Source organism: Rhinatrema bivittatum, chromosome 7 (assembly GCF_901001135.1).
Source record: "Rhinatrema bivittatum chromosome 7, aRhiBiv1.1, whole genome shotgun sequence".
NCBI classification, from domain to species: domain Eukaryota; kingdom Metazoa; phylum Chordata; class Amphibia; order Gymnophiona; family Rhinatrematidae; genus Rhinatrema; species Rhinatrema bivittatum.
The window spans coordinates 65500714-65527386 of NC_042621.1; the positions used below are offsets into that span (position 1 = coordinate 65500714).

The window sequence follows — 26673 nt, forward strand, 5'->3', positions numbered from 1 at the left end:
GAGGCCCATCCAGTACTGGCCTTGGGCTCCTTCCAGAAGGGAATGGCATGATATTCCGCCTCTTAAGGCCGCACTGGCCACACTACTTATTCCAGTAGAGCCACATCAGCAATTCTGTCAATTCTAGCAGGACAGGGCTGTACTGCTCCTTTTCTTCCTAAGACCCAACCGGCCACACTTCCTCTTCTGGAAGGGCCGCAGTGTTTCTTCTCTTGCTAAAGCCCCATCAGCCATGCTGTTGATTCTCGCCGGACATACTGCTCTTGACAGAACTGGCTGTGCTAAGGCGCTCTTCAGTAGTGGTGCCTATGGCCATGGCCATATTGGCCCTAGGCACACTATGGCTCTGCCTTTAAAAGAACACACCAAGTAAATTGCCCACCTGTGTTAAATTGTACTGATTCACATGATGACAGAATACTTCAGCAGTTTCTGTTGGTTCTCTCTTCTGGGTAGTGCATTTCAAAAAGACCCAACCATGAGCACTAAGGAGCTTTCAAAAGAACTTCAGGACAAAGTAGATGACTGAGCAAGAAGCAAACTAATCAGGGAGGCAACCAGGAAGCCACTGGTAACTTTGAAAGTGCTTCAGGCTTCCATGACCAAGACTGAATCCCATTTGAAGTATGCCAAGGAACACCCAGGGGATACTGTAGCCATGTGGCAAACAGTTTTGTGGTCTGATGAAACTAAAATAGAAATATTTTTCCTAAAAGCTCTGAACGCATGTTATGGGGATGTTTCTCATTCACAGGAGCTAGGGCACTTGTCAGGACAGAAGGGACAATGAGTGAAGAAAAGTACAGAAAAGTCCTTAAGGAAAACCATCTTTTCTCTGCAAGAAAACACAAACTGGGATGGAAGCTCAACTTTTAGCATGACATCGACCGGAAGCACACAGTCAGACGTACACTGGTTGTGGCTAAGGAACAAAACGGTAAATGTCCTAGAGTGGCCCAGTCGGAACAGCAATCTCAATTCAACTGAAAATCTGTGGCATGACTTAAAGATTGCCATCCATCAACACCCCCAAAGGAACATGATAGAGCTTGAACAGTTTCCTGATGAAGAATGGTCTAATATTAACAAACCTAGTTGTGCAAAGTTGGTGGAGACCTATCCTAACAGACTCACAGTGGAAATTATTGCCAAAGGTACTTCCACTAAGTATTGAATAAGATGGATGGAGATTTATCCAACCGTTGTATTTCAGTTTTGTTTATTTGTATGTTTCATTCCCCAACAAAACATTTTTGGCTTTAAAAGATATAGAGTACGGTGTATTGATGAGTGGGAAAAATAATCCTCATTTAAATGCATGCAAATCTGATGCACTGACACAACAAAATGTGAAAAATGTTTAAGAGGGCGTAGACTTTCTATGACCACTGAGCTAGATTTGAAGCAGTGACCTACATGTGAAAAGTTGTTTGACTGTACCAATTCCCTTGAGTCATCCATAGGAACCTTCATTTTCCCTAGATTTTATCAATATTATACCACACAAACAAGGAAAAAATCAATACAAAAAAAGACTCAGTTCTTTCCACTGATTTTCTCCCATTTTTGTTTGCTGTAATAAATACCGATAAATTCCAGGGAAAAATAAAATAAAAACTGAAAACAAAGGTCCCTAACCATCCAGTGCCTCCAGGCAGTTATTTTTTAAATACTCTTTAGCGGCTTGTTGGATGGTTTTACTTACTATTATTAATATATCTTTGCATATTAATCTGAGCTTTCTAAGTTTCTGCTCTTACTAGATTTTTGGGATGCCGAAAAACGTCTAGGATGCTCATGGTAATGGCATAAACTCCCAGCCACTTAAATACCCATAAACCCTGCAAACCTTAGCAATTGTCCTTCTGTTATGATGATGATGAATTCACTCTATTTCCCTCTTAGACTAGAACAAATCAACAGGTTTTGGCCCAGCAGTTTTCTTCTGCTTCTTTGGGCTTCCAGTTTAGTTGGAAGCAATGCTGGCATTCTGGTACAATGAGATGTCACTTACAACTACCCAAGGATTTCCCCCGATTTTCTAGAGCCTCCCCACTATGTACCCAGTTTGGTGATTGCAGTGACAGTCCTCAGCAGGGGGCGTGGCCAGGACTCTTGCCAGAACCATGCAACCACAGGCTCTGAATCCATCCACTAGGTGTCACCCTTGAGCGATATCCACGACTCCTTCTTCCCCAGGGGCAGTGAACACTACCACAACAGCATTATTCCCAGTCCCAGCTGACCCAGGGAGCAGCAAACTCAAGTCAGGTCTACAATTAAATGCTTACTTTTTAACTTAACTTTTCATTTAACAATGATGGTTATTGACAGGACATAGGGCCTGAGATTGCAGGGTTCCGGACCCTGATCATAGAATGTTATCGCATATGACTTGGCTAGTTGAGTTGGGAGGGACTATAGATGGAGGAGGAGGAATCCCATGCGGATGCAAATGAAGATTCATGGTGCTGTAGCCAACGGAGGCTAGTTCCAGTTGAACTGGGAAGTAAGAGGAATCTTCAGGGGGATAGACAGATGTTTCCTAAATCACAACCTTCTAAGGTGCAATGTTTTAGCAGTCATGTGGCACCTGAAAAAGGTCTCACTGCTTTATGTACTAAACCTCTTTATGTTATTCCAATAAAAGGAATCACAGCCTAAGATTCCAGCCTTCTATGTAAGTGATTATAGTGTTCATTTACAATAAATTATATATTTAGGGGTAGATTTTAAAATATACACGCAAGCGTCCATTTGCAAGCGGGTTCCCGGCGTGTGACATGGACACACCAATTTTAGGACATGCGCGCGCATGTGCGGGCAGCGTGTGCAAGGGGGGGATGAATTTTTGCAAAGTCTGCGCGGTGACGCAATCGGGTCTTCCCCAGTTCCCTAACCCGCTGCCTAATCTTCCTTCCCCTTCCCTTCTCCTTCCCACCCCCTAAACCTAACCTACCTTGCCTCAATTTTTTTATTTTATTACTTACTCTTCCTCGGGAGTAGAAGTAATTTAAGTGCACCGGCTGGTGCATGCTTCCTCAGGATAACAGGTAATGGCCGCTGTCCCAGTCGGCCTCCATCCTGCCCCTCCCCACCCAGAACACGCTCCGGCCCGCCCCTTTCTCGGGGCCCGGCACTTGTGCATGTATCGCCACTTACATGCGAGGCCGGGCCCTTTTGAAAATGCATGTGGCATGCATAGGGCTCGACCATCCACGTAAGTGGTGATTTTTATTTTAATGGCCGATTTAAAATTTTACAAATCTGTGATCATCCTTCTTTAAAGTTACAACAAAAGAGAAAGGTCTTGAGGGTTCATCATTACCCCATCTTACCTTCTGGCCAGTCCAAAGTCAATAATTTTAATTTGATTCCCAGTACGGTTTACACATAATATATTTTCTGGCTGCAACAGACAAAAAGGTTTATTTTAAATAACATTACAAATAGTATAGAGATACTAACAATAGGCTTTACCACAAGAAGTTACCAGGTTCAGAAATATAAGCAGAGAGGAAAATAAATTTGAAAAATGATCTTTTTCAAGCAGAGAAAATCTTTAAAATTATTCCCCAGAAAATTTTCAATTAACTGAACCATTAAAAAGATATCAAGTCTGATATTCAAAGCTACTAAGCCAGATAAATAGTGACTTATCTGGCTAAGTGGTGGCCACTGAATATCTGGATACATTCAGCAATTGCCACTTAGCCGAATAAGTCAATGGGCATAATGGGGAAGTGCTACTTATCCGATTAACTTGGCTAGATAAATGCCAAAATTAATCAGATAGCCGTGCTGCTGAATAGTCCATATAAGTTAGCCGGATAAATCTTATCCCACTAACTTACATACATGTATATTTTTGAAAATTGACTCCTTCATGTTTAACTAGTTTTCTAATTGTGGTGCTCCACAGTAAAGATGGCCACCTCCCAATCTTTTCAAAGATCTTTCTCCCTGAAATCAAGTTGTACACTTTCTGAAAGCCTTAGTGAGCCAATGGAGAGCGTAAACATCAGTAAATATATATCACTCTGGTAAACGTGCATAACATTGCCATAACTGACCTTAAGGTCTAAATGAAGGATGTATTGCTGATGTAAGTAATAAACCCCTTCACATATTTGCTTCGTAAACAGAATCGCATCCAATTCGGTTAGGTTGTAGTTTTCATCTGTGATTCGATCAAACAGTTCCCCACCATCAACACTGTATAATGTGAGAGGGAGAAGAAATTGCAGATGTATGCATTTTTATTCAGTAGATGCTGGTGTATAAGAACTGGTACAGAAGCTTGATTCACCCTCACTCAAAAGCTACCCCAACCCAAGAAGTCACCAGGAAAATACAGGACCCTACAGAGAAGAGGAAAATATTGAGTGATTGATGTTAGCTCTGCAAATATTTGAAGGGTTTTGTTTTTTTTGCAGCCCAGTAGTTTCCTCCTGCTTCTTTTGGGCTTCCAGCTCAAATGCAAACAGCCACTGCTGTCTACAAAGCCATGAGGCTTCACTCACAAGTATTTGGGTTTCAGTCCCCATTTTTTTATAACCTCCCTCCCATCTAGCCCAAACATTGCTGCAACAGTCTTGGCCTGGGACCACAGACCATAGCTACTTGCAGAGTCTGGTATGTGTGCACCCCAAGATTGCCCACTAGGTCTAACCACTGGGCAATGGCTGAGCCTCCCTTCCCCAAAGGTCTGTGAACGCTGCTTCTGCAGCAGTATCCCCAGCTCCAGCTGAGGAGCGTAAGCCAGGACTGGGAATCAAGACTAGGTCTTGGTACAAGTTGGCCCAGCTCTGCAAAATCTCGTGATGGCTGCCGTCAAGAACATGTTAGAAGGAAGGTAAAAATCTGAACAAGAAAGAGGCAGAGTAATCAGAAAAACTGTAGGAGCTGTTCCAAAGTGGCACTTGGTTCATGTTCTGTTCAATATTTCTGTGATATTTGGTGAACGTTTTAAGACATCAAAGGCCTAATGCATCAAGATCTTTTCCCATCAACACAAAATGGGAGAGAAAGCTTAGTACACCAGCTCTAGAGGTCTTATTCACCAAGGGATTTTTCCCATTTTGCATTAATAGAAACAATTTTAATAAACAAAGCCCTAACTGGTCTATTTTTTTGTGTCCATAGGCACAAAATAGAACAATGCCCTTTGGAAAACAGGGACTTAGATTCCTAGAGATACAGATCCAGAAAAATCTTACGATGCCACAACATAGGCATCAGTACAGGGTAAATGGCTGGTTTCGCGGCCCCACCATGTCTGAGCTGCATTCAGGCTGGAGCAGCAGCGACTCCTTGCTTCCCCAGCACTCTCTTTTGCTACACGCTTGCCAAGCAACTCTAATCTTCTCCCTTCTGTGCAGCTTGCTTACAGCTTGCTGCCGTGAGAACGTTTTTAAAGAAGCAGCAGCAGCACATGTGGGACCCCGTTCGCCAGCAGAGTTCCTCCTCTTGCTGTCGTGCCACCACCGCCAGAAACTTCCTTCTCTTCCCACTGCCCTGGACCCCAGGGGCTGCCTTTATCACTGCCTGCCTGCCACTACCAGGACCTGCTGCCTTTATCAGAGGCCACTACTGCCACTACCAGGACCTGCATTGGCTTTGCTGCTGCCTTCAGTAGTAGGGGGTTGGGTGAGAACACATCAACATAACTGGGAACTTTTGAGTTATAGCCATCCTGAGATCGCTGTTGATTGGAAGAGGGCAGGGTGGGGGGGAAGGAATGGAATATTATATATCAGCTTTCACTCTGCCACCCCTCCTAATTACTATTTACCTGATAATTTTCTTTTCCTTAAGCCAGACGGATGGATTCAGAACCAGTGGGTTATGCACCTCTACCAGCAGATGGAGATGGAGCAAACTGACGTCACAGTCTGTATACCCCTGCAGTGGACATCAGCCCACCAGTATTCTCTTCAGAATCAAACTGTGGACAGATTAGCAGATTTCACCCCCTTGCTCTTGACCTATGCTCTGTCTTATTCTTTTCAGCCCCTTTCTTTCCCCACCCTGCTCTTCCTTCTGCCCCCACCTCCTCATTATTATAATAATATATTGTACATGGTTTATGTCAAGAATGTACATAAGAAAGGAGGACGTTAATTACAAACTGAGGGTGTAGTTGGGGGTAATTTGCATGCCCTCCCCTAACTAAAAAGGTGTTCAGCTGCTCTGTGCCAAAATGTCCCCTAACAGGAAAATCAGGCTGCCAAGATCAAAAGTGCCAACATGTTCCCATGTTCAAAGTCCCTAGGCTGTTTCTTTTTTACTTAAGAGCTTTTGGATAGTCCTGTGCACCCTGATTTTAATAGTAAGGGGCTAATTCAAACTGTTTAAGAGACCAATATACAGCCATGCATCTCAGTTTTCTTCATGGGACAAGACAAAATCAATATGTCACTGTGGCCAACTGACACAAACAAGTTCAGATTTCCTATTCGGTTCAGAAGTGCCCGCACCGCACAGGGCACCATGGGCTAAAGGTGAACAAGCACATCGACTTTAAAAATGATTAATAAATTAGTGATAATATTAAATGAGAATAAGTGGTAAGTTAGTAGGACCTCGCGCTTTAACGTTGCATCAGCACAATTCCTGTCCCCTCTCCCCACCAGGCACCACCACCACCTATCCCACCTTCTTTCCTGCCAGCAGGAGAAAAGCAGCGCTTCTTACCTGCATCTTTTTCTTTCTCTTTCTCCTTCTCCGCTGGCTTCAGTCTGAAGTCTAAACTATTATGGGACCCATAATCTCACAGGACCCACTGGCACCATTCTCTCCAGACTGAAGCTGGTAAGAAACGCTGCTTTCCTATTGGTGGGAGAAAGAGAGGTGAAAGGTTCGCACTAGGGGGCTAGAACAGTGGTTCTCATCCCAGTCCTCAGAACATACGTTAAGATGTCAGGTTTTTCAGGATATCCACACTGAATATGCATGAGGTAGATTTGCATACAATGTGGAGACCGTGCATGCAAATCTCTCTTATGCGTATTCATATTCTGAAAACCTAGCTGGCTAGGTGTGCCCGGAGGACTGGATTGAGAACCCCAGGGATAGAAGATCGGACTGGGGGTGGGGTGGGGGGAGGGTGAACACCTATGGACATGTGAATTGTAAATCTAACCCTGCACACAAGCCGTCCGAATCAGTCGCCTACCATTTTAAAAAGACAATTAAAGGATAGTTTATGTGACAGTGGGCTTTGTTGTCAGATCATTTCCTGTGCCAGAGGTCAGATGTTCTGAGCCAAAGATGAACCAACCTACGTGACGCCAACAGCAATTATCTCACTGGTAGATGCCACTGACAAAGAGAACAATGATTTTAGAAAACGAATTTACAAAGTAAAAAACATTTTCAATACTTTTCATTATTAGCTTATCAATGGCAAACTCCAGTGGGTTTCCATTATGAAACAACATCAGCAGAATCTCGTTCTCAATTTATTTATTTAATTGATTTTTATATTATGCTTTGCAGCACTTCAAGGAGGATTACATTCAGGTACTGTAAGTATTTCCCTGTCCCCAGAGGGCTTTCAATCTAAGGGGGTCATTTATTAAGCATTTTTCCCATAGTCACAGAATGGGAAAAAAAAACTAGTAAATATAGACCTAAGGTCACAAGGAGTGGCAGTGAGATTTGAACCCTGGTCTCCCAGCCTGCTGCTCTAACTGGTTTACGCAAATTGGTTTCATTTTCCGAAGCTGTAAAAGAATAATTAATTATGACCCTTGCTGTTAGTGCATGAGCGGAGGATTTGGTAAAAATAAAAATAAGCTTCATCAAATGTACAAAACACTCCAGATGGAACAATATTTCTTTAACAAATCATGAGAAGTGTCAACATTTTGGGGAATCCCACTCCGTCTTCAGCAAGGTTAAGAATACAACAGCAAAGAATCGGCAGGCATCCATGCAAAATCCGTGGAAGCTTGCCAGAAAAAGTCCAATTCTTCAGCATTAACTGATTTTACAGCAAGATAATAATTCAGTGTTTCTTGGAAATGTAAGCATGATTTCTCACGCCAACATCGATAATTAATTGTCACACAGAACTTTGATGGCGTGGCAAGTTTCCAGAACAGTTTAGAAGAGCGTCTTCCGTGCTTCTTGTGAGAAAACAGAAAACAACCCACATGCCAAATTGATTCTAGCAGCAAGGGAGTTACAGCACAGTTCTTGGGCAATGTCCTGGTTGGATGCTGTCCTGCTAAAACTTAAATCTTTAAGGTTGGCTCCCTTGATTGGTTTTGCTACGAGTTGGGAATTGGTTTGAATGTGCTTTCTTAAGGCAGTCAGGATGCTGAGGAATACAAAAGGAACTTATCTTCTAGCAGTCTCTATGGGGGTCAGAGCCATTGGTCACAAAGACCTACACGTGGGTCACATGAAGCAGCTTTAGTTCCAATCATGAGTAAAAAGGAAGACAACTGCCGTCTTCTAAAAGTGCACAGCAGTTAAGGCTACCTCAGCAGTGACTGAAAAATCTGAGAAGACTGTCACATTTCTCATGTTAGCTCTATGAGAAAATGTCCATAATATAAGAAATCTTCCATAGTTCTGAAGTGACCAGGTGGGTCATCACTAAAGGGCTTTGCTCCACTGGGAGCAACCAAGAGTCCAATGGCTGTTTTGGGGGTTAGGATTTTGTATTACTCTGTATTTGTAGAAGTATGGGGCAAGGCTTACTTTTTATGTATTTATTTAAAATCTTTTTTTTATACCGTCGTTAAGTTATATACCATCACAATGGTTTACATACAGGCACATAAATTAAAGTAGATGAATGTGTACGGTGTATTCTTATATTTAAATTTATTTGAGATGTATTAGTATTTTTTATTTCATTTTGCATTTTCTATTTGTATTATGGTAATTTGGTTTTGGGTTAGTTATGGGAGAATGGGGTACTGTTGGTTTTCTGGGTGGTTTAGATATGTATTATTCATGATTTTATCAATGCATTGAGATTCTTTTTATAAACTAAAGGTGTAATGTGGAGAACATGAGATCTATCTTCGATGTGGCACCTAGACATTCCCTCATGAAATATATATGATCTTTTATGAAGTTCACATCTCCTCATTCCAAAACATATTGATTAATTGAAATAATCTAGCTACCTACACTTAGCATTGCTAGAATTTGTAAGTGTATAATTATACCCGTTGATCCCATATTCATCTTTGTTGTCTATGAAAGTGGTAATGGATTTCTCCTGATGAAGCCAAGAGATACAGTGAAACAAGGGCTCTTTGTAAAGATTTTTTTAGGGACTTTTCAATAAATCTATCATTTATGTTTGTGAGGAATATTGTGTTGTGCTTGGAGGTGGACCCTTGTCCTGGAGCAGGGGGCAGAGCACTAGAGGAGACAGAGGCTGGGATGAGCTTCACCACTGGAAGCCCATGGTCCCCCTGGGTGGAGCCCATAGTGACCCAGGGTGCTTGGACTTAGGTGGGCCTCACAGGGTCTCCTAAAGAGATGGTAAACTGGCATGCCTACGGGTAGGGTTCAGAGCTGGAGGTCAAGTGTAGCAAGGAAGATCAGAACAGCATAGGCGATGACAAGGCAAGGGACAGAGCCAGAATCAGAAGACATAGTCAATCAGGCTAAGGTCAATACCAGGAATCAGTCCAAGGGTGATTCCAGAGGTCAGGCAGGCTGAGGTTAGAAGGCAGGCTAAGGTCAGTACAAAAGTATGACCTGGGGAGACAGACAGACGAACACAGAAAAGAGAGCAGAGCAAGGCTTAGCACATAGTGACAATCTAGCAGAACAAACCCAAAGCAGTGCTCGATCTTCATCCTGCAGGGCCACATCTCCAGCAGGAACACTGAAGACTGGACAGAACCAATCGACACAAGTGAGGTCCAGGGTGAGCAGCTGAACAAGGCAGTGATGTTCTGAGCTCTAATCAACATAGATGTTCTTAGAATTCTTGAAGTGGGTGCTTGAACCCACGAGCTTGGAAACGAGTGTTCTTGCATTCATGGATGTGTGGACTGGGACGCACAAGCTAGGAATCAATTCTTGGAAGCACCGAGAGTGGGGCTTGAACCCACAACCTTAGCATCAAGGTCTCTTCACTGTGCCACATGCCAAGGCAAGGAAGTGCAGCAAGGAACTTCCTTAAGTAGTTCCTTCAATCAGGGTGCGCTGCGGAGCTAGCACCCGCCCCTGGCCCTACAAGAGGCCGGGCATTCCGCGCACGTAGGGGCGTGGCCAATGCCATGGACGAAGCCGGACTCCGGCGTGGGACCTGGTGCGCAGTTGGAAGGCCCGGTGACCGCCGCTGCGGGACGCCGGGGCCTGAAAGAACTTGCAGCTGCAGCTGGGGAGGCCAACCCAGGACCTGCTGAGGAGCCAGAGAAGTGAGCAGGCCCAGGCACCGGATGGATGCGGTTGGGGCGCGCAACATATTGGTTGCCTATTGATGGGTATATACATGAGAATTTATTTAAAATATGTATAAAAGTTGTTGTTTTGAAAGGCGTTGTGTTATATTGGGTTTTAAGGTTGTATCAGCATTTTTTGCTGAGATACTCTATAATGGGGATGTTTATATAAATTGTGTACATCGGGCTAGTGCTGTAACAGCACATGTGCTGAGTTAGTGATTTTGGGGAGATGAATACAATATGTATATCTGATTTGTGATTTGTATACAATTTAAATATTGTGAATGTTTCTGAATGTATTACAAAATTCTAAATTTATTTAAAAATGTTAATAATGGGTTCTTTTTCTTACTGATTGACTGTAACATATTGGGACCGGGTACCTGTGCCTCTGCTTTTGGTTATTTGTATCTATTTGGAGAAAGACAGTACAGAAACATAAAATATAAGTAGAAATGGAAACGAAACACTGAAAGCCATTGATGTGACTTCTGGTGCACTGGGGGTCTTTTTCTGAGTGAACGAAGCCTGTGAAATGCTAACACTGATCCACTGCTTGCCCCAGAGCTCATATAGGGGGTCATTTTTCAAAACGCGATGGGCCGTTATCACATCGTGAGTTGAAAATTTAAATAAGGGAAAGAGGAGGAGTTTGGGCGGGGTTTTGGCAGGGTTAAGAAAATTTAGGGGCCAGTAGCGCTGCAGGCGATAATGCATCGCACATTATCACCCACATTAGCGCCAGAAATAGATACAGCTATTTCGTTGGCGCTAAGGGGGTGATAGTGTGCAACGCGCCTGCAAACACGGCGGGCGAAAACGCACTGCCGTGATACAGTTGCCTGCTCACTATCGACCCCCGCTCCTTTTTTTTCCCGTGGCTCATCATTCGCTATATAGGAGTGAAGGAGTAGCGTAGCGGTTAGAGCAGTGGGCTAAGGACCAGGAGACAACAGTTCTTGCCCAAGGTCACTCCTTGTGACCTTGGGCAAGTCACTTTACCCTCCATTGCCTCAGGTACAAACTTAGATTGTAAGCCCTTTGGGGAGAGGGACATACCTACAGTACCTGAATGTAATCCACTTTGAAGTGCTGAAAAAAAAAGTGGAAAATAAATAAATATATTTTTAGTGGAATAATAAATCCTGCAGATAGTTCTTTTATTTATGTACCACAAAATTCATGGTCTTTCTTTGGATGAGTTTGGAAATAGAGTCAAAGGATGAGAGTTGTAAAAGAGGGCAGTGTAGCATCCAATTCTGTCCTCCAGCTTTCTCCAGTCTTCTATTTTCCTAGTGCTGGCTGGCATTGCTAGAACTGGCATGTACAGCCTCCCAAACATCAACACCAGCACCCCAGAAAATAAGTCCTGTTAATGCGCTACATCAATGAATCCCAAAACCTGTCCTAGAGGATCCTCAACCAGTCAGGTTTTCAGAATATCCACCATGAATATGCATGAGATACATTTACATGCGTTGGAGGCAGATCTATCTCATGCATATTCATGGTGCATATCCTGAAACCCTGACTGACTAGAGATTCCCTAGGACAGGTTTGGGAACCCCTGTACGACATTCTTAATAAGCTTAATAAGATAAACCTACTACTCCACGATCAAGGTGATGCTGTTCTTGCCCTCAAACGCATCGAAAAGCTGGATCAGATTCACGTGGTTTAACTGATTCATGACGTTTATTTCATTCTTCACTTCTTCCTGTTATAGAAAAAGAAACAAATGTTTTATAAACTCTGCCTTATCCCTCAACAAAATAAAACCCAATATCTTCAAGTGTTGTATTTGTATTTCCAAAAAGGGAAGAGACAAGAGGTGAAACAACCAACATGTGACACAAGCAAGTTAGAATGGTTGTGAAATCCAGAAAGATAAATTAATAGTCTCCAATCAAATCAAAACACTTTTATTACAGACCGGAGCAACCAATTCCAGGCCTCAAGAGACACAAACAGGCTACACAGTACCTGAATGTAATCCGCTTTGAAGTGTTGAAAAGAAGAAATTAAATACAAAAAGGATATTGAATATGCATGAGATATATTTGCATACAATGGGGGCAGTGCATGCAAATCTATCCCATGCATTGTCATAATGGCTATCCTGAAAACCAGACCCGTTTGTGGTTCTTGAGGCCTGGAGGTGGCTACCCGTGTTATAGACATTATACAATAGTAGCAGGCTATCTCCCATTTTGCAAAGTAATGTAAAGAAATGCATCCTATGATCCCGAGTTACCTAGAAATTGGGGTTTCTCCTACTGATAAAGCAAAGGCCGGAATCAGGATCTTGGGCCTGTTTCTTTCCCTGTGCAGAGCTGGCAGAGGATCACACCCCCCACCTTTGTGAACCAAGAGGAGAGCTCCAGTTCACTATGAGACCTTTAAAGGTCAGAGACAGGAGTAGAAGGGAGTGAGAATCTATTGCTGGAGATAAGGACACATGAACTTCTGATACTGAATTCCTTCATTAAAAGCCACTGGGAACCAGCATGGGCGTATCTGCCCGGCTGCATATGTGCAACAAATTAGAATCACTCTGTTGCAGGGCTTCCCAAATTGAGGGTTGGGACCCCAGACAGCATGAGAAAACCTTCAGCTGGGGGGGGGTGTCCCTGGAAACCCTCCTTAACCTGGGCTGGTCCACCCTAAAAGCTAGAGAAAGAGGAAGCTCTGCGGGCGGGTCCCCTGAGAGCAGGAATAATAAGGGTAGACCCCGCCGGGAACAGACAGGCACCAGGTTTCCAGGAGAAGGCAGCTCCTGGAAGAAGGTAAATACTGAAGGTAAGGAATGAATGTGAATGCTGAAGATAAATGCTGAGTGTGAAGGTGGTAAGTCATTTATGTAAATAACGTTTATAAGAGAAATGGAGTCAGAGTCCAGAGTGTGTCTGTCCTCTGGGACTTACAGACCGCTTGCGCTATCTCACATGGGGGTGACAAGCGCCTCACATGGCAGCAGTCTTCAGGTGCCAGCAATATTAGTAAGGGAAGTCAGCGTGGGCCTGTAGGCCGGCCCTGCAGCCTGCTCCAGCCTCCCGCGTTTCTATACTAATCCCAGAGTGAGCGTGCACTGGTTTACAATCCCTGTGCTGACTTTCACTACTAATGCTGCTAAGGCTTGCAAGTCAACATCAGGCCCAGCACCAGCCATGAGAGGAAGGGAGGGCTGAGCGTGCACATGCCAGTGGAGGCTGCCACCGCTCCCTTCCTCCTCACCCACCTAACACAAGAGAAAAATATTGCCCTGTCATCTATCCGCTCTCTTCCCCCCCCCCCCCCCAGTTGTCATCCATCTTTGGTCTGGGGCCCAAAGGAAAATGATGCTGCTGACCCTGGCCAGGGGTATGTTTGGAGGAGGGGCTGTTTGAAGGGAGGGATCAGATGCAGTATGGTTTTGAGGGTTAGATCAGCTGAAGAGAGATAGGGAGAATGACTGGAAGACGTAAGAAAGTAGTTGCACGGTGACAGGATCAGCGGGAGGGAATGTGAGAGGAGGGTTTGAGGAGAGGAGGTGAGGCTTGAAGTAAGAGAGAGGAGATGGTGAACGAATGTGAAGATGAAACGGGGAATGCGGTGAGAGGAAGGGACGGTAAGGGATCAGGTGGGGATCGTAAGAAGGGCTTGAGCGTGAGAGAGGATCACCTAGAGAGACAGGAAAAGGGCTGAAGGGGGGGTGTAAGAGAAAGAGGATGGGTTGGGGACGTGAGAGCAGCAGGGGAGGAGTAAGAGGGGATCAGCTACAGGGGAAGTGTTTGAGAGAGTGGGTGTCTGCTGAAGGGGGAGACGTTTAAGGGCGGAGGTCTTCTGGAGGGGCTGGAGGTTGAGACAGAGGATCGACTGGAGAGAGAGCAGGGGTTGAAAGAGGAGACTGGCTCCAGTGCGGGAAGGAGTGATTGCTGGAGGGGACTGCATCTCTTCTGATTTATTTTGGCCTTCCTCTGGGCTCACGTGAACATTCAAGTGCTAAAAAGGGGTCACATTGGCTAAAAGGTTTGGAAGCCCTGCTCTATTGTGTTAGCAATAAACTGGATGTAGGCAAAAGGTTACAGAAAAAATACTGGAATAACTTTATTTTTACTTTTTCAAGCTTCCATGCTCTAGACTAGATGCACCGTAAACTTAAATTATTCTGAGACAATTATACCAGTTTCCAATCAATATCAAATCAGTGTAAGTGATTCCACTGGATATGGGTGTAGCTAACATGCTAGATATATGGTGACTTAGAATAATGAGCAAGTAATATGTAAATCTCTGATTTAGTTCATAAATACCTTATGTAACAGAAAATATTTTACTCGCTTTTCTCTCTCTCTCATATTTGCTGAAACAGACTTGCGATAACTGACAAGTTCCTGATAATAAAATATACACGGATTATTCTACGAAGAATGTCTCCTTGTGATTTCTAAGGAAGAGAAAGGGACCTTGCCAGCAGAAATATAAATTTACAGTAATTACAACAATGAATAGCAACAAAAAGCTATGTAAGGAAGAAAAGATAAAGAGAACATGGCGGAAGAAGGTAGAAGAAGGGGTAAAAGAGAATGTGCAATGTTGTTGTAAGCCAAATACAGAGCAAACGAGGAACACCATGTGCCTATTTATTAAGCTGAGATAACACACATTAAATGCCAAATTCACTCACATTAGCAATCTTATCACACAAACGTTTCAGCCCAATGTAAGGAAAATATTCACGATTTGTGTTGCATGCAAATGTATGCAAAACAGTTCATTAATATTAAAATCGGACTACATGGATCCTGATAGAACTTGTGATTCACGTTAATCCTTGGAGAGTTAATTTTCTCCTGAGAGCGTCGGCAGGCTAAAGTGTCTGTTATTGTTTTCAGGATCCACCCCCGAACCCCCCAACATTCCTCAAGGGGCAGAAAACCATGAGTGTCTTGGCGAATGTGAGGCAAAGAGTAGCATCGGGTCAGCCGACACCATTTTAAATTACTGTGCCAGCAGAGTAAGAGAGACTGGGGGTTGCTCCTGCCCCATGAAGATGCAAGCAATCCTGCTGGTAAGGGAGGAATCTGGGGAGAGGGGACTGGGGGGAGGGGTGTCCAGAATGAGGGAGGGAATCTTGGGGGGCCAGCGCATGTTTTGTGTATTGGGTGGGGGTCAGGGTTATGAGAGGGAGCTGGGCTTCTTCGGGAAGGGGAAGAGATGATGTGCTGGGGAAAGGAGACTGAGAGGGGATTTTACATTGGGAAGCAATGTTACTGTAAGGTTTTCCTGTGTGAGGTGGAAGTCACTTGGGAGTTGCTGCTTAGATCACAGCTAAGTGGGGGCCGAAAACATGTGTTATGCCACAGCCAGCAACACATACTTTTTTTGATCGCAGCAACACTCATTCCTAGTGTGAGCATGGGATTTACTAAACTGTTGAACTCCGTTTCATAATTTAGTAAATTCCACGGGGAAATAATTTGTATTAAAATGCACCTTTTAATGCAGGTTAATAAATAGACAGCTATATTATGTCAAATATACCACTAATATGGTCATATATCGGCATGGAAATGTCTTTCTGAAGGGGACCCCCACCCAATTATATAAGATGAAATAAGTATCCCCGTCAAATTGAGTTCCAGCAGGCCTTGGTGGATGCAGAGGAATGCCCTAAACAATTAATCCATTCCACATAGGAGGCCTTCAACACTGCAGCCAGAGCTTCAGCAGTATCTGTTGGAGCCAGTTGGCTTGCCTGGCTCCAGGCTACTGGGCTTTCAGAGGATGTTTATGATCACCTGGCCGGAACAAGGTGCAGGAAACAGCATTACTGATCAAGGAGCATCAGTCCACCCTAAAGTTGCTGTCTTCAGTGGTGGGAGACCAGCCCACTAACTCTAGGCTTCATTACTTCTCCTAGAAGCGGCCTTTTTTTCATTATCAGAGGTGACCCTTCTACTCTTTTCAAAAACAGCAGCTTCCCACCAGAGTTCGGCAGAGAGAAAAGCAATAGCCTAAGGCTAGGCATCAATCTCAGCCAAAGCCAAAATGGCGTCACATCATGAAGGACAAATGGGTTCTTAGAATTATAGAGTATGGCAATGGAGTATATGCATTTTTTGCACCTTCCCCCTTACCAATAGACATCACAGTTCTGATCTTATCAAATTGGCTCAGCTGCAGCTGGAAGTAGCATCTTTTCTATGTCAGTAGGCCATAGAGCCTGTCCCTCCTCAGGAGTGTGGCAAGGGGATCTATTCCCTGTACTTTTTAATCCCCAAGAAGTTGGATGAGCTAAGGCCTCTTCTGGATTTATGGAACTTGAACAAGTTACTGGTTCAGGAGACGTTCAAAATGAATTTGCTGCAGACAATTCTTTCACTCTTTCAGCCAAAGGACTGGCTATGCGCTCTGGACCTGAAGGATACATATGCTCACATCCCTATTCACTCCACCCATTGGAGATTCCTCAGATTTGTGGCAGAGGGCATACACTATTAGTACAAAGTGCTCCTATCTCTGCAATTCTAACAGATTTCACGAAGTGCTTGACAGTATGGAAGTGGGAGTCTGTGTGTTCCTATACCAGTATAATTGGTTGGTATGGGTTTTCTCCTCTACAGTGATTTAGCTCTTCCAGTCCTTGGGATTCATCATCAATTTTCCAAAATGCAACTTAATTCCATCCCAAAGAATCCATTTCATATGGGCCTGAATCAACTTGCTTCAGGAGAAACCTGCCTGCCAATGAAGAGGGCCGAATTCTAGTGGGCCTGGTAAGGTCCCTTCTACAATTAGGCCTGTACATCAGTAAGGTTGGTCCTTGTTCAGCTGGACATATAGTGGTGGCTGTCCATGTAGTTCTTCTAACTTGCCTTCATATGTGGAACCTTCAATGGGCTTTCCAGGATCAATGAAGTCAAATATTCTAGCCATTGTCTCATCAGTTATTTGTGACTCCCAAGATGTGGGTATCTCTATAGTGGTGAGTAAACCCAGAAGTTCTAGCCTTAGAATTTCCACTGTATGTTCCAATGCATCAAATGGTACTGACCATCGATGCTTCCCTCAGAGGTTGGGAGACACACATCGGTGCTTTGTAGACCCAAGAATTGTGGTCCAAAGCAGAAAGTCATCTGCAGATAAAACTTCTGGAACTGCAGACCATTCACTATGTACTAAGTGCTTTCTCCCAACGTGCTCTGAGACAAAAGAATATTGACCATATGAACATGTGTTATATAAACAAGCAAGGAGGCATGAGCTTGAATGCCTTCTCTGAAAAAGTCCTACAATTTGGTCATGGGCCTGTAATCACAGTTCTCTAGGCAATCTATCTCCCTGGTGTCCAAAATGCATTGGTGGATCAGGTCATCAGAGTTCTGCAGCCTCATGGGTGAACCCTAGATAAGAAGATTGTAGACCATCTGTTCCTTCATTAGAGAGCCCCAGTACTCAACCTGTTCATGTCTGAGGATAATTGGAAGATCAGGCATGAGACTGAGCAACTACAGATCAGCTGCCAATGCTTTTGTGCTAAACTAGAGTGTCAGGCTGTTTACACATTCCCTCCAATTCCACTCATCACCAGGACTATCCAAAGATTCAACAGGACAGGGCAAGGGTATTCTCATAGCTCCATCTTGGCTGCATCAAATGTGATATATTTATCTCCTTCATCTGTTGGTTCAGTTTCCAATCCAACTGGAGGGGTCTCCAACTCTCATCACCCTGGATGGTGAAAAACTGCCACCTGAATCTTCTGTTCTTGGTCCTCATGGCATGCATGCTGAATGCACAATAGTATCTTCTTCGTTCCTTCCCAGGGCTGTAGAGGACATTCTAATCTTGGCTAGAAAACCTTCCACCAGGAAATCCTAAAGTTTCAAGTAGAAGAGATTCTCTGCATGGTGAGAATCCAGTCTTTTGGTCCCTTCTATTGTAGTCCAAGACACTTCCTTCCATATCTCTTTTTCCTCTTATCATCGGGCCTTAGCACTTCTTCAGTCAAGGGACACCTGCATGCCACAAAGGCTTATCACCAGCAAGCGTACGGAGCTCTTTTCCCTCTTCAGCCTTTAGTAGCAAAGCTCATGAAGGGACTATGGACTTCTAAGCCTTCAGTCAATAAATGGGACCTTAATGTAGTCATGGCTCAGCTCATGGAACCTCACCAAACCTCTCGAATTGGTGGATCTGAGGTTTCTCAATTGGAAGATGCTCTTTGTGGTCATCACTTCAACATGAAGAATGAGCGAATTGAAGGCTTTGGTGTCTTATTCACCCTACCTTCAGGTTTTTCGTAACAGAGTTGTTCTATGCAGTCACCCAAGTTTCTTCTGTAAGTGGTATCTGCATTCTACATCAATCAATCAAACAATTGTGCCATCTACTTTCTTTCTGAAAATGCATGCGTACAGAGGAGAATGGGCTCTTTAATTCTTGGGCTGTAAGAATGTACTAATATTTTATTTGCAGAAGACTTAACCTCACCATCAAATTTCTCAACTGTTTGTGTCCTTTGATCTGAACAGGTTGGGAAGGGCAATTGCTAAAAGAACTCTTTCAAACTGGCCCATAGGCTGTATAGTGCACTGCCATACAGTGGCTAGCCTATAGATTATAGCCCCTGACAAGGCTTATCAAGAGACGACTTCAGTGGGTCATTTGAGGGCACTTTTATTGAAGACATCTGCAAAGCTGCTACTTGGTTGTCTAGTCACACCTTCAGGATGTCTGGATAGTATGTCCTGAAGAGACAGTCATTTTGCAAATACAAATACAAAGAAAATTTGGCAAATACAAACAATTCTGCACAGTCTGTTTACCCAGTAGTCCACACTTCCCTGGGTAGGATTTGGGTATCTGTCACTAGTCGCTCTGCAAGGCAACTCTCAGCTTAGGACTCCCTACTGGTTATGGCTGATATAATCCTGCTTGTCAACAGAGAAAGCAAAGTTGCTTACTTGTAATGGGGGTTCTCCATAGATAGCAGAATAAATCAACCATATATTTATTAACCACTCACCAACCTGGAGAGTTGACTACTCAGGCTAAGTTTAAACTCTGAAACTCCCATGTATGCTCAGAAAGCCTTCTGAGACCTGGCTCCATGTTCGTGCTGTCAGATGACAACACTCACTGATTATGGCTGATTTATCCTGCTGTCTATGGAGAACCCCTGTTACAGGTAAGCAACTTTGCTTTCATATAGGTTGAACGTAAACAGAGAGACAACTGAGACAGCTAGTATCCAACTCTAGGCTATAAATGTTAATATTGTTATACAGAATTTATTTCCTCTAAGTCGGGGGTTAAAAAAGCGCACTTTAACAGCTGGAATCCCCTTTCATCTGAAAAAAGGATGTAGGAATCAGTACATAAAATGTTCATCTACTATTCTATTTGTTAAACAAGAGCTGTCCCCATCATAGTACAAGTCCACCTGTTACGAAATGCTTTTCCTCCGGCAGACAGTCTATTTGTGTTCACTTATTTATTTATTGTATATGTTTCTTTCCTAATTTACAGAGTACTCTAAGTGAAGATATTCATTTGAATGGAAGCTAACCCTAGGAAGATAGCTCCTTCAAAAACACAGTGTGGTAGGTCTGGCTTCTTGAAAAGACCTTACTGTAGGAAGAAGGAATATTTGCACAAGAGTGGCACAAACAGTTCCATAAAGCACAGAATCGACTTGCCGGCATTCAAGAGATCACTGATGGGTCCCAAATGCAACAGCTTTTTTTGCTATTCATTATTATCATTATTATTTTTACTATTACCCTTATTTTTAAGGCCCTATTTTTTTGATCCATGGGAAATATTTAGATAGATAAATATAGATATATGAGCTTTCTTCTGTTGTTTAATACCTATAATAAAAGTGTTTAGATTTATTTGTAAGCCAGTTGATTTGTGTGGATTGTTGATGACTGATATTTTTTAATAACTTTTTATTCCAGAGTAAATCACCATAAATACAAAATCTATAAAGGTTACAGCTGATTTTGTCTTTGTGTAGTACACAACCACCCTTTAACCAGCATGTGCATTCTCATTCCCTTCCCCCCATCCCACCCCCAGTCATTAATTTATTTTATTTAATATCATTTATAAATCACCTTCCAGATTAAAAATCAGTCAAAGCAATGTGTAAAACTTACATACAATAACAATCAACATTATACAAGAAATAACATAAAACAAAATTGCATAATAAAATTTCATTTGTTATTTACATTTTTCAGGGTTGCTGTACAAGGGAAAAATTGTGTATATATAGATATTTGTAATTATTTTAATACTTCAGATCTGTGGTTATTGTACACCAGGCATATAAATCTGTAAGATGACTTTTGAATATTAGGGTAAGCTTATCTTGTCAGTAGAAACATGTATTATGTATGTTGCAGGTATGTGTCCATTTGAAGCCAAAGGAGAAAGCATATTTATCATGTTAAGCACTGGCTAGGTGCTGGTAATGAATCCAATTTCCAGCATGGACTACTTACCCTGTCCTTGGCACCCTTCACTTTTATTATTTTGGCTGCCAGACTCAGGCCCGAGGATACCTCAGTACACTTGTGAACTTGACCAAAACGACCCCTGTTGGTACACATATGACATAAATTAGGTGTCTGAACAAGAGATTTTATGACAATTTGTTGGCCTCTGAAGGGCTTACTTCACATTACTGATTAAAAATAGCCAGGTACAATGTGACTAAAACCAGCAGGCCAGCGGCACGAACCTCTTCTTATCCTCAGCTGACGAAGGATTAACTTCCAGCCAGTTGTTCTGTGCTTACATCAAAATGTTAGACCCCATTTGTATTATTGCATTTCACACTGTCACGCTGAGCTACTGTAACCACATACTTTGATTGTCCTTTTCCAGCAAGTTCATGGAATGTATCAGTAAAGATATCGCAGGCTCCTACAAATATAAAAAATACACGATACACATCTAGGGTAGACACACTCCATGAACATCTCAGGTAGGCTCTTCAATTCTCTATCACGAGTCATGAAATACCAATTGAAAATAAGAAAAAAAGAGCTGTTCTGCTCTTATACAGCGAAGCTGCCCCTGTTCACCATCTCTTGCACTTAGCTCTGCCGCCCGAGTTTCATTGATTGACGAACGAGAAATGTAAGGGGCAAGGGAGGGTTACAGAGGAACAGCTGTTGATCTACGACGAGTACGGTACAGCAAAGACACAAGGCCTATACCAAGGGGCTCACTTAGGCCCTGTGACCAGGCCACGGTCCGTTGATGACTTGTGGGGTGTGCATGCACGGCACCAGCGCACAGAATATCTAACTACGAGGCTCCAGCAGACGCAGGGGCTTTCAGCTTTGTATAATGCGTGCTCACTGCCCTGGGCGCAGGAAGCTGACATCTGGCAAACACCAGAGGGGCAACAGGACCAAAGGGAGCCAGAGAGATGGGTGACCTGGAACAGAGCGGCGTGGGTGGGCAGAACCTGAGAAAGACAGAGAGGCAGGTGACCTGGAAGAGAGGGTTGCAGGACCAGAGGCAACCAGAGTAGCAGGTAGGAGGGAGAGAAGGGGAAGTGCTCTGGTTGGATTAGACAGGGGTGGGAATGAAACGTCTGGGTTCAAGCTAGGGTGGGAGGGAGGAATGTCTTGGATGGAGCTGGGGGGAAGGTCGAGCTGGGGAGGGAACACTTAAGAGGAACAAGGGGAGTAAAGAGAATACTCTAGTTAATTTCACTGAGTGTCAGCAAGTTTTAAATACAGATAGGTACAACTACATATGCATAAATACATCCACTTAGAATAGCTCTTCTACATATGCAGAATATAAGGCATTTTAATGAAATTAATAAATCGTGCCTATATACAGGGCTAGAAAAATCCCTGGGTCCTAAAATTTGGCACCCGGTGCCTACGTGTATCTGGAGGAATAGCCCCTAGCAGCAGTCAGACAGGAAAGACACCTGTCCCAGACAGAAGGCAAGCTTCCACCTTGTGACTGGGCAAGAAAGGGTCGGAGTTCAGCTGCCATCAGCAACTGGAGCAGAATCGGTGTGCAATAGGAGCTGCCGTTGGCCACCAAAAAGAGACCTGGAAGGGAAGGGTGGGCAAAGTTATTAGGAAAAGTGAAAAAAAAAAAAAAAAAGAGTAGGAAAAGGAAAATAATTTTTAAAAAGCTAGGAAAAATGACTTTCCTGGCTTATTTTTTCTTAAAAATGTGGTCTGGGGCCCAAAGGTTTCCAAAAAATGATTTAGCATGTATACCTACAAACACATTCTTTTCAATCTCAGGTGACATGACAAAATTCTCAATAACCTGTTCAAACTATTAGGACTTGATTCTCCAAAATTCTTGTGGACCATCGTTGGACAATTAGTAAAAAAAAAAAAGAATAGCCTCTGTCATTAAAAATATTGAGGAGCCATTCAAGAAACAAAAACAAAATGTTTGCCATGGCCTGAAGGATATTTGAAGGCCTTTTAGCTTAGTCTGATCCAACTGTATCTACAACTCATTTCTGAGTATTTACGGGGGCTCCCACTGGGACCGCATTCCTGACTGGCATACGAGTTGTGTACGTAGCCCTTGCACTTGGTAAGCACATTTTAGGAGGGCAGGAGTATGTGCATGCTGTCACTGCCATGCAGAAAGGTGGTTTCAAATGCAGACCTGGTGTGGTTTGGACGTTGGTGCACATTTACGTATTTTTATAAACAGGGGATGCCCATACATCATCAAACGGGTGTGTGCATGCTTTTACGCCTGCTAATCAAGTCACGGATATTAAATCTGGATTTTCTGTTGTCCACAGTGGGGGGGGGGGGACTAGAGCAAGTGGTGGAGGGTGTGGATGGATAGGTGAAGGTCTGGGTCAACTGGTGGAAGTCTCAGAGAGCTGGTGCTTACGAGCACACGCAGACGGAAGTATTTTCATAAGTGAGATACATGCAGTCATCAGTCAACTTTATAAAGTACCTGCCTTTGCGCATCAACTGAAGGTCATTACATGCACATGTTACAATGATTTAATGCATAAAATATATGCACATATTTCAATAAAATATTTGTATAAACTACTGCGGAACCCTGCATTAAAAGTATTTGGGTGTACGGAAACATCCATGGGTATTTTCAGGGTGGTGACGCGCGGTATTTTATAAACCTGGTGGCTCCCGCTGCGCGGTTTATAAAAATCGCAGGCATAACTTTAGCCGCACCTACTTATTCATGTATCTGCTGAGTTAGGCGCACCGTTGAAAATGATTTTCTGCTTGTATTTTATGAATGAGTTTGTAAGCCGCTTTGGGCGGTCCCATTGGATTCAGTAAGGCTGGACAAAAGTCCAAATAAAAATATGAAATAGACAAAAGAATGGTAGAGGAGAAGCCACTAAGGCCCAAATTACTTTTCATTTGTTGTGATTTTAGGATATTGTTTTTATTATTGTGAGGCCTTTCATATGGTTTTAGCATGCCGTATTTATTCGTACGTCTTTAGCATGCCATATTTTTAAATGTGTTATTATGTATATACGGTTGTGAGGCAGCATATAAATAAAGATAACCATAACTAAAAGCAAAGCATTTTAAATCACTAAGGATGAGAGGTGGGGAGATTTGAGATGGGAGTAGAGGGGGTGCAAGTCTGGACAATTCGAAAAGCTGAGGAAGTGAGAAAAGGGGAGGCAGGGATCTCAGGGTTGTGGCAGATAGTAAGAGTGTCAATAATAATATTTCTAAAATTTGTAACCCCATCAATCCTGCCCTCTGCCTTCTCCTGCATTTTCCCCCAAAGGGGGAAGTGTGTGTGTGAGTGAATCTGTATGTGTGGTGAACTCCCTCACCCTCTCCACTCTCCTCCCTTTCCTACCCTCTTACTCAACCCCTCCCATCCCTACCTTTCATTCTCACGTCCCTTCCCATCACCTACCTCACATCTTCTTGACCTTCCACTGGTGGGACCTGACTCCCCCCCCCCAGCATTTCTCTCCATCACCATGACTTCAATCAGCTCCTCTACAACTGATGGGGCCCAGTCACCAGCAGTTTTCTAGATGTCTGCAAGTATGACTGGCTTTTCTACCACTGGTGGGGCCTGTGAAACCCCATCAGCTTTTCTGATGGCATTGCCACTCATCTTCTACTGATGAGGCCTAGGAAACTCCATAAGCCATTCTGATGGCATCACCACTCATCTTCCTCTACTGGAGAGGCCTGAGAAACCCCAGCAGCCTTTCCCTTGCCATTGCTGCTGCGCATCTCATTTTGCTTCTGGGGCCTGAGAAATCCCACCAGCCTGCTTGCCACCATGCATGGAGATATTTCTGTGGGCTGGATCCAGCCACTGGAAGGAAAAGTTTGGAGAGCTAGAAAACCAAGTTTTGTGAGCTAGGGCCATAGTTTGGGGACCCCTAATATATGTCATTTATGCCATCTCTTTTATATATATATATATATTTATTTATTTTTTCTGTTCTGGCCATTTTCTCCTGCTCCTTTGGGCTTCCAGCTCAATTGGAACTTATCTCTGTTGGACTATGCTGCCAGAAACCTTCATTTGCAACTATCTAGAGATTTTAACCCTATTTTATATCCCCTTCCAATTCTCTGAGTCCAGTCATTGCAGACACAGTCTTCAGCTGGGGGCCATGCACCAGGCCTCATTCTGGAACCCTGCAATAATGAATCCATCCACTAGATGTCACCCTTATGCAATGACTGGGACTCATCCCTACCCCCACTTCTAAGGATTATCCATGCTGATTCTGCAGCATCCCCAGCTCCTAACAACTAGAGGGGCAGAAGACCAGGGAATCAAACTCAACTTTTATGTGTCACTCCAGCCACTCTCTTTTATTTTAGAGCTCTAGAAATATAAACATAGAATATGATGGTAGATAAAGAACATTGGGCCTATCTTGTTTGCCCAATTTTATTCCTGGTGCAATGATCTTAATCTTTTTTTCTTTCATGTACAACTTTATATATGTTCTCCCGTACATTCTGTTAAAACTCATGCTCACAATCTCCATCCACTTTTTACTTCCATGCACTTTTGAGATACAGACATACAGTATAGTTATACAATGTTGTACTAGTAAGCATTAATTATTCACACGCTTCTACATATAATAAATTCTATATCATAGAAACCAAAAACGTGGCAGTAGAAAAAGACCGAATGACCTAGCCAGTCTGCCCATCCACCCAATTAATTTAGCTTTATAATTCCCATCACTCCCTTTGAGATCCCTTGTATGTGTCCCATGCTTTCCTGAATTCAGATACTGTTTTTGTCTCCACCACTTCTACTGGGAGATTGTTCCATGCATCCACCACCCTCTCTGTAAAGAAATAGACTCAGTTCCTAAAATTACTCCTTTCTCATCCCATGACCCTTCATTCTAGAGCCTCCTTTCCTTTAAAAAAGGTTCAGCTCCTATGCATGGAAACCTTGGAGGTATTTAAATGTCCATCGTATCTTCCCTATCTTGCCTTTCCTCTAGGTTATTCATGTTTAGATCTTTAACTCTGACCCCACATGCTTTAGAGCAAAGACCACTGAACATTTTACTAACCACCCTCTGAACCAACTCCAACAGGATTATATCCTTTTGAAGGTGCGGTCTCTAGAGCTATTCATAGTATTTTAAATGAGGTCTCACTAAAGACCTGTACAGAAGCAATATCATCTCCCTTTTTCTGCTGACCATGCCTATCCCTGTGCAGCCAAGCATCTTTCTGGCTTTGCCGTCACTTTATCCACCTATTTAATCACCTTATGATCATCAGATATGATCACGCCCAGATTCTGTTCGTCTGTCGTGCTTAGAAGAATTTCACTTCCAATAGGTGTGCTTTACCCTTGGGTTTTTGCATCCTACCGGGCGGATTTTAAAAGCCCTACTCGCGTAAATCCGCCCGGATTTACACGAGCAGGGCCTTGCGTGCCAGCGCACCTATTTGCATAGGCCGCCGGCGCGCACAGAGCCCCGGGATGCGCGTAGGTCCCGGGGTTTTCTGAAGGGGGCGTGTCGGGGGCGGGGCCGAACGACGCAGTGTTTTGGGGGCTGGCCCCACCCTCTGGAACCGCCCCCGGGTCGGGTCTCGGAGCGCCAGCAGCCCGCTGGCGCGCGTGGATTTACGTCTCCCTCCGGGAGGCGTAAATCCATGGATAAAGGTGGGGGGGTTTAGATAGGGCCGGGGGGGTGGGTTAGGTAGAGGAAGGGAGGGGAAGGTGAGGGGAGGGCGAAAGAGAGTTCCCT

General features: G+C 43.6%; 1 protein-coding gene and 1 long non-coding RNA gene across 3 annotated transcripts in view; one reads left to right on the forward strand and one right to left on the reverse strand.

The window, feature by feature from the left end:
- The window catches only part of LOC115095155 (myosin light chain kinase 3-like), a 97718-nt gene that overhangs the window by 26587 nt on the left and 44458 nt on the right, over nt 1-26673 (reverse strand). The window contains 4 exon segments of the mRNA XM_029608460.1: nt 3339-3409; nt 4074-4215; nt 12032-12141; nt 20921-21014. Coding sequence (XP_029464320.1) covers nt 3339-3409; nt 4074-4215; nt 12032-12141; nt 20921-21014 — 417 coding nt within the window.
- Nucleotides 12928-20464, forward strand: LOC115095156. 2 transcript variants are annotated; one of them, XR_003857703.1, is made up of 4 exons: nt 12928-13223; nt 14776-14979; nt 15299-15474; nt 19938-20464. It is a non-coding gene; the product is annotated as an uncharacterized LOC115095156 (long non-coding RNA). The 2 variants fall into 2 exon arrangements; XR_003857702.1 differs by having other exon boundaries at nt 14776-14967.